General features: G+C 51.1%; 1 protein-coding gene across 6 annotated transcripts in view; it reads left to right on the plus strand.

The window, feature by feature from the left end:
* ERBB4 (erb-b2 receptor tyrosine kinase 4) overlaps positions 1-17,155 on the plus strand; it is a 915,544-nt gene that overhangs the window by 852,402 nt on the left and 45,987 nt on the right. For all 6 annotated transcript variants that reach the window (XM_064163916.1, XM_064163918.1, XM_064163919.1 and 3 more), the window contains 2 exons: positions 8,275-8,430; positions 14,439-14,514. In XM_064163916.1, the coding sequence (XP_064019986.1) occupies positions 8,275-8,430; positions 14,439-14,514 (232 nt within the window). The remainder of the gene's footprint in view (positions 1-8,274; positions 8,431-14,438; positions 14,515-17,155) is intronic.

A 17,155-nucleotide genomic window follows, 5' to 3' on the forward strand; every position in this document is an offset into this window, starting at 1 on the left:
TTGCTTCTGCTTCTGAAAGGAGAATTTAGGTTTTCAGAGCTGCCCAATCACCCATGGGGAAGGGACCTACACTACAGAGGATTTGACTGCTGTGTATGTCTAAGTAAAGATCCATATAGCTCAGGTTTGTCTTCATCCAGGACTCTGGTAGTGGGTGAGGATGAGGGCTGCAGCTGTGAAAGATGAAAGGCTATGCCTCGCTCTTCTTCACGTTCCAGAGGGACTTTGTCCACTCCTATGTGTTACAGCTGTCTGCAGTGGCTGACTTCTTAACAGCATTAGGCACTGATTCGGAGAGTGGCTGTGTGTTAAAGGATCTTAGTAGGAGCTGCATGTCTAAGGACATTCTCTCAGAGGGTTCCTGCCTTGCCTGTGATGAAGGAGTGTCAGTGACAGATAGGCAATGGCTGATTCTTGTGTTTGGGTGAGAAGAAGCTGGGCTCAGACATAATGGGGCACAATGATCCTTAATGGCTTCATGTTGCATTTTTTCCTCTTGGTGGTTTGTGGCTGGAAAGCTACCTGCAAAAAAAAGGACCTGGGGGTTGTAATGGACAAGCAGCTGGAGGTGAGCCAGCAGTGTGCCCAGGGGCCAAGAAAGCCAATGGCATCCTGGCTGGGGTCAGAAATGCTGTGTCCAGCAGCAGCAGGGAGGGGATTGTCCCCTTGGACTCTGCTCTGCTGAGGACACACCTCAGGGGCTGTGTCCACCTTTGGGCACCTCAGTACAAGAGAGACATGGAGGTGCTGGAGGCAGTGCAGAGGAGGGCAAGGAAGCTGTGAAGGGCCTGCAGAATAAATCTGATGAGGAGAGACTGAAGGAGCTGAGGATGGTTAGTGTGAAACAGAGGAGGCTGAGGGGAGACCTCCTGGCTCTCTACAGCTCCCTGAAAGCACCTTGTGGAGAGGTTGGTGCTGGCCTCTTCTCACAGGACATTAGCCAGAGAACAAGAGGCAATGGCCTGAAGCTACAGCAGGGCAGGTTTAGACTGGGCATGAGGAAGGTTGGACTGGATGAATTTGGAGGTCTCTTCCAGCCAGATGTTGTCTGTGATTCTGTGATATATATACTTCTACTTCTGCCATCCACCTTTAAAAGGTGCTGATATGGCACCAGGAAAATCAAACATTTATAGAAAGTATTCCTAAGAATTGCATTTCTGCAGGCCATGGCCTGCAGAGGATTTTGCAGCTGTGAACACTGCCCTGGGTTGGTTTTAGCTTGGCAATAACACAGGTGGAAAAAGCCCTGGCAAGCTTGTTTGACAGAGGTGAAGTGAGCTCTAAGTGCATTGGTACACAGGCAGCTGCTTCTGGAGAGAAAAGAAAACCAGGCATGGTGGTGGCTGGAAGCAGTGTTCAGGTGAGCAACTGACATCATCTGCCAGGACCTGAGCAAACCCTTCAGCACTGCCCCACATGACATCCTGGTATCCCATCTGGTACAACATGGGTTTGATGGGTGGACAACTCAGTGGGTAAGGAACTGGCTTGATTGCCACACTCAAAGAGTGGCTGTCAGTGGGTGCATGCCCAAGTGGAGGCAGTGCCAAGTGGAGTCCCTCAAGGATCAGTCTTGTTCAACATCTTCCCAGCTGCCATGCACAGTGGCACTGAGGCAGCCTCAGCACCAAGCTGTGTGGTTGTGGCTGACAGCTGGAGGGAAGGATCCACCCAGAGGGACCTGCACAGGCTGCAGAGCTGGGCCCAAGCCAACCTCAAGAGGTTCAACAAGGCCAAGTGCAAGGTCCTGCAGCTGGGTTGGGGCAATCCCAGGCACTGATACAGGCTGGGCGTTGCCTGCCTTGAGAGCAGCCCTGAGGAAAAGGCCTTGGGGGTGCTGGTGGCTGAGAAGCTCAGCATGAGCCAGCAGTGTGCACCTGCAGCCCAGAGAGCAACCAGAACCTGGGCTGCATCCAGAGCAGTGTGGGCAGCAGGGCCAGGGAGGGGATTCTGCCCCTCTGCATCGCTCTGCTGAGACCACACCTGGAGCACTGTGCCCAGCTCTGGAGTCCCTGGGACAGGAAAGGTCTGGAGGTGCTGGAAGGTGTCCAGAGAAGGGCCACGAGGATGATCAGAGGGCTGGAGCTGCTCTGCTGTGGGGACAGGCTGAGAGAGTTGTGGAGAGGAGGAGGCTCTGAGGAGACTTTGTTGTGGCCTTGCAGTGTCTGAAAGGGGATAGAAGAAAGCTGAGGAGGGACTTTGTAGGTAGTGATAGGACTGGAGGAATGGATCCAGACTAGGGGAGATTGAGATTGGATATTAGGGAGAAGTTCTCCCCCATGAGGATGGTGAGACACTGGCACAGGCTGCCCAGGGAGGTGGTGGAAGTCTCATCATTTTAAGGCCAGGCTGGATGCGACTGTGGGCAACCTGCTCTAGTGTGAGATGTCCCTGCCTGTGGCAGAAGGGTTGGAACTGGATGATCCTTCCAGCCCTGAGAGTTCTGTGATAGCTTGGTGATCTTTCTAGCTCATCAGATAGTTTGAGATTAGTTGAACTCAGTATGGTTCTACTAAGACAATATCAAATAATAGCACAAGGTAGAGCTAAACGGAAATGAGTGACTAAAGAGTGACACATCCTAGAGAGTTAGTGTGCATGGTTACAGAATGCTTGGAAATTAACTACACAGAGAAGGTAGAATAAGACCAAGGAGGCATAATTCAGGCTTTGGTTGTTTAACTCTTTCAGTGAAGGATATTTCTATACACCTTGACATTAACAGCCTCAGACAGGAGGCTAAAGCCTGGGTGCACGTTGCCTGGTTTGAACTGAACAGAACAGACATTCCTGCCAAAGGAACTCTGCAATACCTCTTCCCATTCCCGTGCTGATAGCTGAAAACTGATCTGTTACACGTGACAGCTTAGTGTCCTCTGGCACTTACAGAGCTCTCCCCTCAAATTCTCTGGATTCTTCTGTCTTCATCACATTCTGCCCCCAAGGATGTGCTTGCAGATTTGGACCTTCCTTTTCTCCCTCCGTTTTTGTGAGGTATTGGGAGGTTTGCTCAAATAAAGATTGAGAACTACTTCTGTTCATTCAAAGCATCTGAGATACTTCCTAAAGTACAAAGGCAGAAGCAGAAACGGCACCGTCAGATTTTATTTGAGAAGGAGGAGGAGGAGGAGGAGGAGGAGGAGGAGGAGGAGGAGGAGGAGGAGGAGGAGGAGGAGGAGGAGGAGGAGGAGGAGGAGGAGGAGGAGGAGGAGGAGGAGGAGGAGGAGGAGGAGGAGGAGGAGAGATTTTGCTGTCAAAGCTGCGAGGCTGGAGCGTGGTGCTTGACCCTGTGGGAGATGGAAGAAGAGGTGGTGAGCTGCAGGAGAGAAGCACAAGGGTGCCTGCCAGCATGTGACTGTAGGCCTGCCTTCAAGGGCAGGACCAGCAAAGAACCAGAGTGATTTTAGATGTATGAGGGAGGACAGTGTGGCAGAAGTGGAAGATCCTCCTTACGAGGAGAGCCTGAGGAGCTGGGGCTCTGCTGCTGGGAGAGGAGGAGCCTGAGGGGTCACCTCATTCATGTGTAGAAAGATGTGCAGGGTGAGTGCCAGGAGGCTGGAGCCAGGCTCTGCTGGGTGATGCCAGTGCCAGGACAAGGGGCAATGGTGGAAGCTGAGGCATAGAAGTTTCATTGAAACATGAGGAGGATTTTTTTCCCTCTGGCTGCCCATGGGGGTTGTGGAGTCTCCCTCTCTGTAGATATTCCAAACCCACCTGGATGTGTTCCTGTGTGATCTGCTCTAGGTGATCCTGCTGGATGAGCCTCTGAGGTCCCTTCCAGCCCCTAACACCCTGTGATCCTGTAGTACTTGTTAGGAGTGGTGTTGATGCTGCCGTGAAGCCCTTTCTGGTTCCTTGTCAGAGCTAGAGGTGTGACACAAGGTTTGCATGAGCTTCTAATCTACCTGGGTTTTACAGGGCCACTCTGTGGTCCCTCTTCCTCCCTTCCACACTGTCATTGCTATGAACTGCATTTTGGATTTCTTCAGATGGCAAATCTTGCTCTAGTCATGGCACCTCTGGTTTTCAAGCTGTGTTTATTGTGTGACTCACAGTTGCTTGATTTAGGATTTATTCATCCCTATTCTACAGGTTTTAATTTCATGTCAAACACCCATATTTTCAAAGACTTAGAGTTCTGATGTTCAACAGCCAAAACTATTGATTGACAATTGGCAGGAGAGTCTGCTAGCTTCAGTTAGCAGTGCATTTAACAAATAATGGGATTTGCTTTGTGCCAGAGCCTTTCTGTTCCCTTGCAAAGCACCTTCATCTTGGTGGCAGCAAGGTTCAGATGATGTAGTGTTTATGCCAAACACTCTCCTACATCTTTCCACAACTTTTAGCAGTGTCTGCACTGAAACCTTTCACCTAAACCCCACAGCAGTTCAGAACTCCATGGGCAGGGACACCTCACACTGGATCAGGTTGCCCACAGCCACATCCAGCCTGGCCTTAAAAACTTCCAGGGATGAGGCTTCCATCACCTCCCTGGGCAGCCTGTGCCAGTGTCTCACCACCCTCATGGGGAAGAACTTCTCCCTAACATCTAATCCCAGTCTGCTCTCCTCTAGTTTGGATCCATTCCTCCCAGTCCTATCACTACCTGGCATCCTAAAAAGTCCCTCCCCAGCTTTCTTCTATCCCCTTTCAGACACTGCAAGGCCACAAGAAAGTCTCCTCAGAGCCTCCTCCTCTCCAGACTGAACACCCCCGATCCTCTCAGCCTGTCCCCACAGCAGAGCAGCTCCAGCCCTCTGATCATCCTCATGGCCCTTCTCTGGACACCTTCCAGCACCTCCAGACCTTTCCTGTCCCAGGGGCTCCAGAGCTGGGCACAGTGCTCCAGGTGTGGTCTCAGCAGAGCGATGCAGAGGGGCAGAATCCCCTCCCTGGCCCTGCTGCCCACACTGCTCTGGATGCAGCCCAGGCTCTGGTTGCTCTCTGGGCTGCAGGTGCACACTGCTGGCTCATGCTGAGCTTCTCATCCATCAGCACCCCAGGGCTTTCTATCAGGACTGAGCTACATTCTATGCCCGTGGCCATGTGTGGTGGCTTAGCCATATGGCTTGTCTTCCTGGTATGTATGGGGATAGGTGTGTGAAATTGTTGTGCTGTGAGGAGAAGAGCAGCTGGCCCATGGCACTGACTAATCTGGTTATTTGGATCACTGTCTGTGGCTCACTGAATTATCAGCTGTGTTACAGGGTAATGTCATCTCTCTGGTGCTCAGCAGTGCCTTTGTTTTACATTACTATATAGCTTATACAGAGCTAATGTATTAAAAAATGCCATAAGACTAATTATCAAATGTGTAATTTCATTTGTTGGTTCTGATCATGATGCTTAATGTCATAAATGCCTTTTAGAGAAGTGATAGGCTTGTAGCCCTGCCTGGCTATCCTTCGTGTGTCATGTCAGTAATAAGACCAGGCTGTGGTGTTCATCTCGGTGTCACAAAGCATCAGGTAAACTTCCAGACTGATGGGAGTCTCCCATCAGAGTAAGAACAAGGTTAAGGGCAGGTAGATTGAGTGTGTGTTACATTATGATTATACTGGGGTGCGTTAAGCAGAGTGTGTCCAGCAGATCCAGGGAGGTTCTCCTCCACCTCTACTCTGCCCTGCTGAGACCTCGTCTTGAGTACTGTGTTGGGGTTTGGGCTCTCCAGTTGAAGAGGGACAGGGATCTGCTGGAGAGGGTCTGGCAGAGTACTATGAGGATGATGAGGGGACTGGAGCAGTGCCTGAGGAGGAGAGGCTGAGGGGCCTGGGGCTGCTTAGTGTGGAGAAGAGAAGACTGAGAGGAGATTTTATCAATGTTTATAAGTATCTGAGGGCTGGGGGTCAGGAGGGGGGGACAAGCTCTGCTCACTTGTGCCCTGGGATAGGATAAGGATGGTGTTGGAGAATTTCTTGCTAGCAGAGGACACATGAGCATCCCGTGCTGGGAGGGTCCTTGAATCCATCTTGGGAGTTAGATACCAGGTGCTGGGTAGCACCCCCCACATGCAGCTGCAGGGGGTGGAGTGGCAGCTGCAAGTGGGCAGAGTTTAGCCAGCCCCAGAGGCTGACCCTCAGATTGTTATGGTATGCTGACCTATCCATGCCTTACAAGTAATCCTGGACCCTCTGATTGTAACCAATCTTGGTGGAGCAGCCTCTTGCCAGCATGCATATAAGTCTCTGCATCATGGAAATAAAGCAGACTGTGACCATCTAACCATAGTGGTGAGCAAAGAGTCATTGTACCCAGGGACTCCACCAGCGTATGCCAATAGGATGGGAGCTGCAGTACAGGAGGTTCCAGCTCAACACAAGGGGGAACTTCTGTACTGTGAGGGTCCCAGAGCACTGGCACAGGCTGCCCAGAGAGGCTGTGGAGTCTCCTTCTCTGGAAACTTTCAATGCCTGTCTGGATGTGTTCCTGTGTGAGCTAGATTGTATGGTCCTGTTCTGGCAGGAGGGCTGGACTCGATGATCTCTCTGGGCCACTTACAACCTCTGACATCCTGTGATCTTTAAAGGCAATGGATGGGCTTGTTAACTGTTATAAATTATGCCAAATTAATAATCAATATGAATTTTGATATCCAGGCAAAGATTGTTAGTAACTATAGAAACTGTTTATTAGCATTAAATCTCACCAGAAGACTTATTTACATGGTTTAAAACACATGATTTGGATACTTATAGACACAGGGAACAGGCAAAACTAGAATGCTTTAAGAAATAACTAGCAAATGCAAACATCATACTGGAAAGAGGTCCTTCACCCACCAGGGGACTTGAGAGGCACCTTTCTGCTTATGTCAGAAGGCAATCAAGTGAGTTACAAGAGGCTTTAAGTATTTACCCACAAAATATTATCTCCCGACTCGCAGGGCTGGCTGCAGCTTCAGGCAGTACCCGAGCACTCTGTTACTGTCCTGTCAGCTGCTGAGGCTTCTGATTCTTCCCAGGCTTCCCAGTGCTGGGGAAAGGAGGCAGACAATCTCTGCCCTGGTCCTGGCGTCTCTGGATGATCTGTGTCCAGGACTTCTCGTCTTGACAGGAGACTTTCAGGTGCAGGCAGGATGTCTTGTGATGTGCAGTCTTAGCACAGTGTCATGCTGGCTATGCAGGCCGACTGTGTGGAGGCATTTAGAGGCTGTTCCTGGTAAACTTGAGGCAGTGGAGTTTCCAGGCAGTTCAGGATGCACTAAGGCAGTGAGCAGTGGCAGGAGGCAGCAGCAGGCATGAATGCAATGGCAGAGTTGTGTTACCTGCTCATCTCTTTTTATCAATACAGCCCGAGGCTGATGGGCCTTTGGACATAGATCAGCCAGTCAGAACGGCACTTTGCCAAGCCTGGCCATAGCAGGTGAAGCCAGGGCTTTTGTTTTCATTTCTTGCAGTTTCTTCCCCCAGCACAGGAGGGGGAGCAGGGCAACATGTCTGGCAAGCCAGAGTCCTTAGACTCCAGGTTCTTTGTCCTCTTTCCTGTGGTTGCTTCTCCCCATAGCAGAAGGAGGGAGAGCAGAAAAACATGCCTGGGCAAGGTAGGACATGGATAAGCCTCTTTTGGCCTATCAGGCCTACCCCAACATAACAAAAGCACTTCTGGCAGAATGTATCTGCTCGTTTGAAGGATGCCATCGGGCTGCTGCCCTGTGCTAATGCTACCTGCAAAGTTCTAAGGGAGAGAAGAGGCAGCAAGTGGGCTGCAGCACTTGGAATAAATAATTGTCCTACTTCTAATCCACTGGGGGAGGTAAAAGTTTGCGTCCTTCTTTAAAAGCCCGAGGTGGCTAAGAAGCCTCATCTCGGGCTGCAGACAGTTAGCTGGAGTGCAGAAGTGCTGGGATGGTGTCCAGGCTGCCCTCATTTCTGCGGGTCTCTGGCTAAGCCCACTGCTGTTTATGGCCTTCACAGTTCCTGTCTGAAGAATAAGGGCCACAATATTTCTTCTCTTTGTCTCACACTTCCAGGCTTTAACCTTGCTGAAGCAGTGGAGATACCCATGTGGGGTTTTGTTGTTCTCCTTTTTGGTTGCCTTTTTTTCCCCCTTTGGTAGCTACCATAGAGTTTTAGAGAATCCTCTACATTGTAAGGTACCTAAGGTCATCTAATCCTACCTCCAGCTCAGAGCTAGGGCAGTGCTGAACTTCTGCTCTTTCTTACTGTGAGTAGTCATGAGGGAGCTCAACATTTTACATATCACCAGTGAAAAGTCCTCCTAAAAAGATATTTAAGACTCATTAAGACCATTTTACTGCTCTTTGTCTTTCAGGGAATGATGTACTTGGAGGAGAGGAGGCTTGTCCACCGAGACCTGGCAGCCCGGAACGTCTTGGTGAAATCACCGAACCATGTGAAGATCACTGACTTCGGCTTGGCCAGGCTTCTGGAAGGGGACGAGAAGGAGTATAATGCTGATGGAGGGAAGGTGAGTCCTGGACACCTCTGGAGGGAAATGTAGATTACACCATTTCAAACCTCCTGAAGTTGTTCCCCAGGGCAGTGTATCCCTGTGGCCGGTTAGCTGCGTGAGAAAGCCTGTCGGTGACCCAGCGATGCGCTGTCTTCTAGCAGAGCTGTGTTGTGACAGCACACATAAAAAGCTGCTCATGAAATAAGCTCTCTGAGCTTCTCCAAGTGCTGAAATTCAATTGCCTGAACAGTTTTCACACTCACAATTAGGTTTTGCCAATGTGCTCCATTTTGTGTCTCCTCCTGAAGACTTCTGAAGTCAGTTAGATGAGTGATGAATGCTCTAGGGCATCTGTGGTGACCTAATTATCCTGTACCAGCCCTGGGCAGCAGGGCTGGGGTCGTGCTATGATTCAAATGATTCCCTTGGAGTAAATAAAGGCAAACCAAAGCCAAAGATTAATTGGGTATGTTAGACTGGACTACAGAAGAGGGAAAATGGGAAGGAAAAGGAGAGGGAAAAGTAGAGAAAGAGAGGAAGAGAGAGAGAGTCAAAGAGCAAAGGAAGGGCTGTCAGCATTCCCTGGATCCAGCTCCTGGAACCATCCCAGGGGCAGTCCCAGGCTCTGGGTGGCAGGTGCACACTTCAGGAAGGGAGTCGCAGCAGTGCATGGGTGCTGAGCTGGCAGAGCAGCACAGACAGAGGCCTGGGGGGAAATGATGTGGAGCTGGCATTTGGTGTGGGCAGTGTGGAGCTGTGCAGGGCTGCCTGTGCCCACCTGAGTGCTGCTCACCTGTGGTCCCTGGAAGTGGTCGTTTCCCTATCACCCCTGGCGGGGCAGGGGCAGTGCCGCCAGGGCTGTGCAGTGTGCAGTGCACACAAGAGCCTTGCAGGGGCGCTGTTACAGTGCTTCCTAGCTTTGTCACAGTATCACAGATCACAGATGTCAGGGGTTGGAAGGGACCCAGAGAGATGATTGAGTCCAACTCCCCTGCCACAGCAGGACCACACAATCTAGCTCAGGTCACACAGGAACACATCCAGACAGGCACTGAAAGTTTCCAGAGAAGGAGACTCCACAGCCGCTCTGGGCAGCCTGTGCCAGGGTTCTGGGACCCTTACAGTACAGAAGTTCCCCCTTGTGTTGAGCTGGAACCTCCTGTGCTGCAGCTTCCATCCATTGCTCCTTGTCCTACCCCAGGGCACAAGTGAGCAGAGCCTGTCCCCCCCTCCTGACCCCCAGCTCTCAAATACTTATAAACATTGATAAAATCTCCTCTCAGTCTTCTCCACACTAAGCAGCCCCAGGCCCCTCAGCCTCTCCTCATCAGGCACTGCTCCAGTCCCCTCATCATCCTCATAGTACTCTGCCAGACCCTCTCCAGCAGATCTCTGTCCCTCCTCAACTGCAGAGCCCAAAACTGAATGCAGTACTCAAGATGAGGTCTCACCAGGGCAGAGTAGAGGGGCAGGAGAACCTCCCTGGATCTGCTGGTCACACTGTGCTTAATACACCCCAGGCTTCCATTGGCCTTCTTGGCCCCAAGGGCACATTGCTGTGCCATGGCTGTTCTCCACCAGCACTCCCAGGTCCCTCTCCACAGGGCTGCTCTCCAGCAGTCACCTCCCAACCTGTACTGGTGCAGTTTATTATCTCTCCCCAGGTGCAGGACTCTGCACTTGTCCTTATTGAACCTCATTTGGTTCTCTGTGCCCAGCTCTGTCTGTCCAAGCCTTGCTGATGGCCACAGAACCTGCAGCTGTCTCAGCCAAGCCTCCCAAGCCTAGCCCCCACAGCCTGCTTCAGACCATACAGCAGTGGGCTCTCACTGTGTCTCTGCCAAGCCCTTTCCTCTGGTCAGAGTGCACCTCAGTGCAGTCCTGGACAAGTAATTTCCCAGGAGCCTCCCCAGAGGCCTGTAGGGTGTGCTTGCATTTGTACACAGGAGAGGTTACACTGCTGAGCTAAGAGCTGCCTCTCACATCAGGGTGGAAGAGCTGCCTATGCAGGGTCTTGCATGCCAACCTCCAATGCCATGTTCAATGTCAAGCACCTAAAGAGCTGTTTTGAGGATAATTTTGAAACCAGATATTTTCCCCTCTGACTTTTTAGCCTCACCTCATTTCTAATGCACTCAGGTGCTCAGTTCTGGGAACCTCAATACAAGAGGGACACTGAGGTTCTAGAGCATGTCCAGAGCAGGGCAGTGAGGCTGGAGAAGGGCCTGGAGCAGCTGGGCTGTGAGCAGGGGCTGAGGGAGCTGGGGGTGTTGAGGCTGCAGAAGAGGAGGCTGAGGGCAGAGCTCATTGCTCTCTGCAGCTCCCTGCAGGGAGGTTGGAGCAAGGAGGAGGCAGCCTCTGCTCCTGGGTGGCAAGGGACAGGAGCAGAGGAAATGGTTCCAAGCTGCCCCAGGGGAAGTTCAGGCTGGATGCTAGGAAATATTTCTTCCCAGAGAGGGCTCTCAGCCATGGAATGTTCTGCCCAGGGCAGTGCTGCAGTCTCCATGGCTGGAGGTGTTCCAGCAGCCTGTGGAGCTGTGCTTAGGGACATGGTTTGGTGTTGCCCCTGCAGTGCTGGGTGGAAGGTTGGACTGGAGGAGCTTGGAGGGCTCTTCCAGCCAGATGTCTCCTGTGATTCTGTGGTGCATTGTAAAATGCAGGAGGCTGTAAGTAAAGTCTTTAAGTACATTCCACTGCCAGCTGCTCCCCAAGAATCTTGAAATTCCCATTTCAACTTGTCACAAAATCCCAAGGGATTTTACCTCTCCTGTCATTCCTTTTCCTCAATGTTCAGTTTCCATCTTCTTGCTACCTGTGTTTTCTGTGCTGCTTCTGCCCTTGTCTGGTACCAGCAGCTGTTGCCATCATGTGCCTTGCTCCTGGATGAGCTGCTGCCACTCTCCTGTGCATGGCTTGCAGCTTCGTTCCAGTCAGTGAGGTGAACAGCTTGAAAGGAGTCAGCAGTGCTCTCCTGTTTCCCCAGTAAAGGACCTCCTGGCAGGGAAGGTGGAGTTTTGGCAGTGTTCTTTGATTCCTCAGTTGTCTAATCTCCTCTTCAGGAGCCACTCTGCCTCTTCCCTTCATCAGCCAGTGAATGACAGAAAATGAGCTGGTCTTTGTGAGCTAGCTGCTCCCTGGCAGCTGTTAGATGCTGTCTTGGTTTTGCGAGGCCAATCACGCTGGTGGGAGTTCTGGAGCAGGATTTACATGACAGGTGTCTCACATTCCAGTTTCAGAGAAGCATCCTGTGAGATCCAGGAGACATTTGCAACTCAAACTAGTACTGATCGTGTGCCGAGACAGATTCACACTAGGTAAAAGGGAAGAGTTTTTCACCAGGAGGACAATCCAACGGCGATCAGGTTACCCAGGGGGGTGCAGTTTTCAGCCTCAGAGATTTCCAAGCCCAAAGCAGATAAACTTGGTCTGATCTCATAGCTGATACTGCTTTGAATCTGAGGTTGGACTAGCTACTGTTGAGGTCCCTTCCAGCCTGAGTTGTCCCATGATGAGCAGTAGCAGCTTTGCTACTTCAACAATCCTCTCTTGAGTAGGTAGATCACCTGGGGATGTGGTGATCACACTGAGAACTGAGGAGTGTCTCAGAACGATAAGATCATCCTGAACGCCCCTCCTGATGTGTCAGCTCTGCCCACCAAGGCGGCAGCTGCCCACAGGGTGTGACGGACAGTGGAAGGCAAAGACAGGTGGAGGCTGCCCTGCACCAACCCCTGCAGGCACAGGAAAGGCTCCCTGGGATGTGACAAAGGTGTGGGCCAGGAGGAGCCAAGGTGAATGAACATGAACACTATAAAAGCCCTGGGCTATGCCAGCGTGCTGAGGGAAACATCACAGGGGACATCTCAGGCTAGAGGCAGCAGTCCAGGACATCTCTCTCCTCTCCCCCCCAGCCCCCCCAAGAAGGACCATGGGGCAGTAATATCTTCCCTGCTCTCTCCGTTCTCTTTCTCCCTATCTCTCCCTTTTCTTCCTTTCTGTTTGTTTACTCTGTTCTCCCTCGCTTTAATAAATAGTCTCATCTTGATCTGTGGTCTGGTTTGAGCCTTAATGTCACTCACAGGGACGCTGAAGAGAACTGTGTCTCCTTCCCAGCTTTTGGACTGAGACAAGCAGTGCTCCCAGTTTGGAGCTACCCAGCTGTATTTAGTGGCAAAGAGGCACCAGAGTTGTGCAGGGTTTGGTGGAGGAGGTTGAGCTGTCTTTCCAAGTGCTAAGGCACCTTTTATTCAAGAGAGCTATTTTTGCCACGAGTGGATAGGTTATGCTCGTTAGTCAGCTGCGTGGAAGGATTTGAATGAGGACACATCCTCTGCGCTCACACCCACCGCCTGCTCGCCTTGTGCACGCAACTGCCGAGCTCCCTGCTCCGTTCCAGTGCCGCTTCCATAGCTTCAAACTAGAGGCAACCTGTACAGGTTCATGCCAGGTGAAAGTCTGATTTTGATGTATGCCCATTAGAAGCTGCTGGGCTGCAGGACAGTGCCTCACAGGCCCAGCTCAGGAAGAGGAAACACTCTGAACCTTATTTTAACACAAGCGCAGGAGGAGGAGGCTCCTGCCAAACCTAGGGTAGTGTTTGCCTGTCAGTCAGAAGAGATGAGCTCCCTGCAAGGCTGATTCAGAGCCAAAGGGTAGCTTGTGGCTTGTGATTTTTGCTTCTGGGGATGACTTTCCCCATGGCAGTAATAACACAGAGAGCTGGGAAGCCTGAGTTCCTAATGAATATCAGGAACTATAAGTTAAGCACTCTGAATTCTTCCTATTGCCCATCTATTCTGATATTGATGATCTGGACTGTGAAGTATTATGGACACTGCATTAGTACTTAGCTTTATTAGAGAGCAATCAAGACAGCAGCATCTGTTATGAGAAGTATTGAGGCAGGTGCACTCCAAATTGTGGAGACCAGTGGCAGTGGAGCTCCTCAGGCTCTGCTGTGGGCCCAGTGCTGCTCAGCAACATGGGCAATGGCTGAGTGCACCCTCAGCAGGTTTGCTGATCACACCAAGCTTGTGCTGTGCTGTGCTGCACTCACTGGAGGACAGGGATGGCATCCAAAGGGGCCTTGACAGGCTGGGGAAATGGCCCAGTGCCAACTGCAGGAGGTTCAGCAAGTCACAGTGCAAGGTCCTGCAGCTGGGTTGGGCCAGTCCCAGGCACAAATATTAACTGGGTGCAGAGTGGGCTGAGAGCAGCCCTGAAGAGAAAGACTTGGAGATGTTGATAGATAAGAAGCACCCCAGGAGCCAGCAGTGCCCTCAGGCAGCCCAGCAGGCAGCTGAGTGCTGGGATGCATCAGGAGGAGTGTGGGCAGCAGGGCAAGAGAGGGGATTCTGCCTCTTGGCTCTGCTCTGCTCAGACCTCCCCTCTCATCCTGCCTCCAGTGCTGGTGCCCCCAGCATAAGAGGGACACAGACCTGTTGGAACAAGTGCAGAGGAGGCCACAAAGGGGATCCAGGAGCTGGAACACCTCTGCTGTGAGCACAGGCTGAGGGAGCTGGGGGTGCTCAGCCTGGAGAAGAGAAGACTCCAGGGGGACCTTAGAGCTGCCTGCCAGTTGCGAGGATGGATGTGGCCTTGAGTAAGCTGGGCTAGCTGAGAGGTGTCCCTGCCATGGCAGGGGGTTGGGTTAGGTGATCTCTCTCCAGCCTAAGCCTTTCCACGACTCTATGATTTAGAGATTGGATGTAGTATTTGTGCTGATTTTGTCTTCACACAAATGATGGAAAGTTGCATTGCATTACATCTGAACCAGTAAAGTCTGTGTGGTGTGAGAAGCTCTGCAGATGACTGATCAGTATTGCTCACCTCCAGGTGTTTTGTGAGGCACAGCCCCATTCTAGAGGACAGGAGCAGTCGTTTGGGTAGTTCTGCCTTATTTTTTAAGCTGCAGCTGAAAAAGGAGCTGGAGGCAGCTGCTGTCTCCATGCAGGATCTGACTGTCTGGCCCTGTTGTTTTGATGCTGTGTTGCTCAGGTTGCATTTCTCTTGTCTTTCCCTAGATGCCAATTAAGTGGATGGCTCTGGAGTGCATACACTACAGGAAATTCACCCACCAGAGTGACGTCTGGAGCTATGGTAAATCCTCATCTCTTCACTCTAAAACTTTGTCTCTTTATCATTATCACAGAATAGTAGGGGTTGGAAAGGACCTCTGGAGCTCGTAAAGTCCAACCTCCCTGCCAAAGCAGCTCACCTTACCCCCCAGTACAAAGGAGGAGGATGTCACCAGCCATAGAATAGTGGAATGGATTGGGTTGGGCAGGGACCCACAAAGATCACTGGGTCCAATTGCCCTGCAGTGAGCAGGGACATCTTTAAATGGCACTTTTGAACCTTGACATTATAGCAAACATCGATCTGAGAAGCAAGGTGCAAGCCAACACACTGCCACCATCACATGGCACCGTCAGAGCTGTGTTGCTGTGGCAAAGACATCCTCTTTTCTTGGAGCATTTTGTTCCGCTGCGTTTTGCTCTTCCTTTTTTTCCCCTCCTTCCACCCCTTCTTCTCCTTTTTTTTCTTCCCCTCCCCCTTTTTTTTTCCCTTAAAAAAACCCCCAACTTTTAAACAGGTAGGTCTAAGCAGCGGTTGTCACTTGTATGCTGGGTTACTTCCCTGCTCACTGCAGTGTAGGTGCTTGCTGTCCCTGCTGGGAGGAGTGCCCTAGCGGCTGGGCTGCTCGCACTCCAGCTGATTGTTATGACAGAAGAAGACCTCTCTGAGCGCAGCCACAGCGTCCTAAAAACACAGCCACAGGTCATAACTTTCAGCAGTCCTTTGAAAACCTTACTTCTAAAAGCCACAAATGTCAAAAAACATTTTCAAGCTTCTGGAACTCTCTGTGCCAGCAGTCAGATGAAAGGGGCTGTGTCGTAATGCAGCGTCAGAGAGCACAGAGGAAGTGACAAATGCTCCCAGCTAGCTAACAGGTCAGCTCACCTGGGCTCCACACACCCCAGAGCAAAAGTCACCTTTCATAACAAGAGATTCATTTTGCTGTTGTTAATTCCTTTCTCCAGACAAGCTGCTGTGGCACACCTACTGAGCTGGCTGCCTGTTTATCCCTTAGAGCTGCTATTACTGTTAGAATCACAGACTCAGTCAGGGTTGAAAGGGACCACAAGGATCAGCCAGTCCCAACCCCCTTGCCATGGGCAGGGACACCCTACCCTAGATCAGCCTGCCCACAGCCTCAGCCAGCCTGGTCTTAAACACCTCCAGGGATGGGGCCTCAACCACCTCCCTGGGCAACCCATTCCAGCCTCTCACCACTCTCATGCTCAACAACTTCCTCCTCACGTCCACTCTGACTCTCCCCACCTCCAGCTTTGCTCCATTCCCCCCAGTCCTGTCACTCCCTGAAAGCCTAAAAAGTCCCTCCCCAGCATTTTTGTTTACCCCTTAGAGCTGTTACTAACAAAATCATGCACACCTTCCTAAGTGGAAGTTTTCAGCAGTGTCTATGTTTGCATTTCTGGTTGCCATATCACAGAATCAGTGTTAGAGGTTGGAAGGAACCTCCAAAGATCATCCAGTCCAACCTCCCTGCCAAAGCAGCATCAGCCAGCATAGTTCACACAGGAATGCATCCAGGTGGGCTCTGAAAGCCTCCAGAGAAGGAGACTTCACAACCTCTCTGGGAAGCCTGCTCCAGGGTTCTGTCACCCTCACTGTAAAGAAGTTTCTCCTCATGTTGAGATGGAACCTTCTCTGTTCTGGTTTGCATCCATTGCTCCCTGCCTTATTGCTGTGCACTGCCAAAAGAGGCTTGGCCCTCTCCACTTGACACCCACCCCTCAGATGCTGATAGACACTGATCAGATCTCCTCTCAGCCTTCTCTTCTCCAAGCTAAACAGCCCCAGAGCCCTCAGTCTCCCATCATAGGGGAGATGCTCGAGTGACCCAGTCATCCTCGTGGCTCTGTTGGACTCTCTCACCAAGGTGTGCAGTGCTGTTCATTACTTTAATCTGTGGGCAGCAGCAGAAGACACTTTGATGTGTCTGGTTAGCTGCCATCTTCCACTCAGCTGAGAAAAACATAGGGAAGTTAAATCAATCCTGTGAAGCTGCTCTTTCTCTTCAAATTCTCTACACCCTGCATCACTTAGGAAAAACATGGCTCAAGTTGACTTTAAATGCATGAAGCCCAGAATATCTGTGAGCAGAAAGGACAAGAGCAAGAACAATGGGCGAGCTGCAGTTACTGAGCAGCCCAAAAGACGTGAATGAGTGTGAAGTGGATGTGTGTTCCACAGAGATGGCAATTTTGTCCATCAGCCTTCACATTAGCCTGACAGATGCCACACTCTGGTTGCTGATGTGGAGGCCTGCTGGAAATGACCTTTGCAATAAAAATAAAAGGGAGGCTGTTGTGAGGGCAGCTTTTGCAGTGGCTGAGATTTTGGTGGGGGATGAATTCTGTTACTCGTGATATATGATCTTCATTTCCAGCTCTGCTGCCAGAACAAATCCTATGGCTGTTCCACAAGAGCAGCCTGCTTCTGAAGCACAGCACCGTTGTAACTCAAATCCCCTCTGCTATTTAAGGGAAAAATAACACCAGCGGCTGCCAGTGACTTCCAAGGCACAGACAATGACATCGTGTTGCAGCGCTCTACCTCTGTGGGAAACTGGTGCTCTAAGTTAGGGAGCATCTGTGGGTTTTCCCCTTAAAGTAACAGAGTACATCAGCCTTTGTTTTTCCCTGCTGATGCA

This window comes from Pogoniulus pusillus, chromosome 24 (assembly GCF_015220805.1).
Source record: "Pogoniulus pusillus isolate bPogPus1 chromosome 24, bPogPus1.pri, whole genome shotgun sequence".
NCBI lineage: Eukaryota > Metazoa > Chordata > Aves > Piciformes > Lybiidae > Pogoniulus > Pogoniulus pusillus.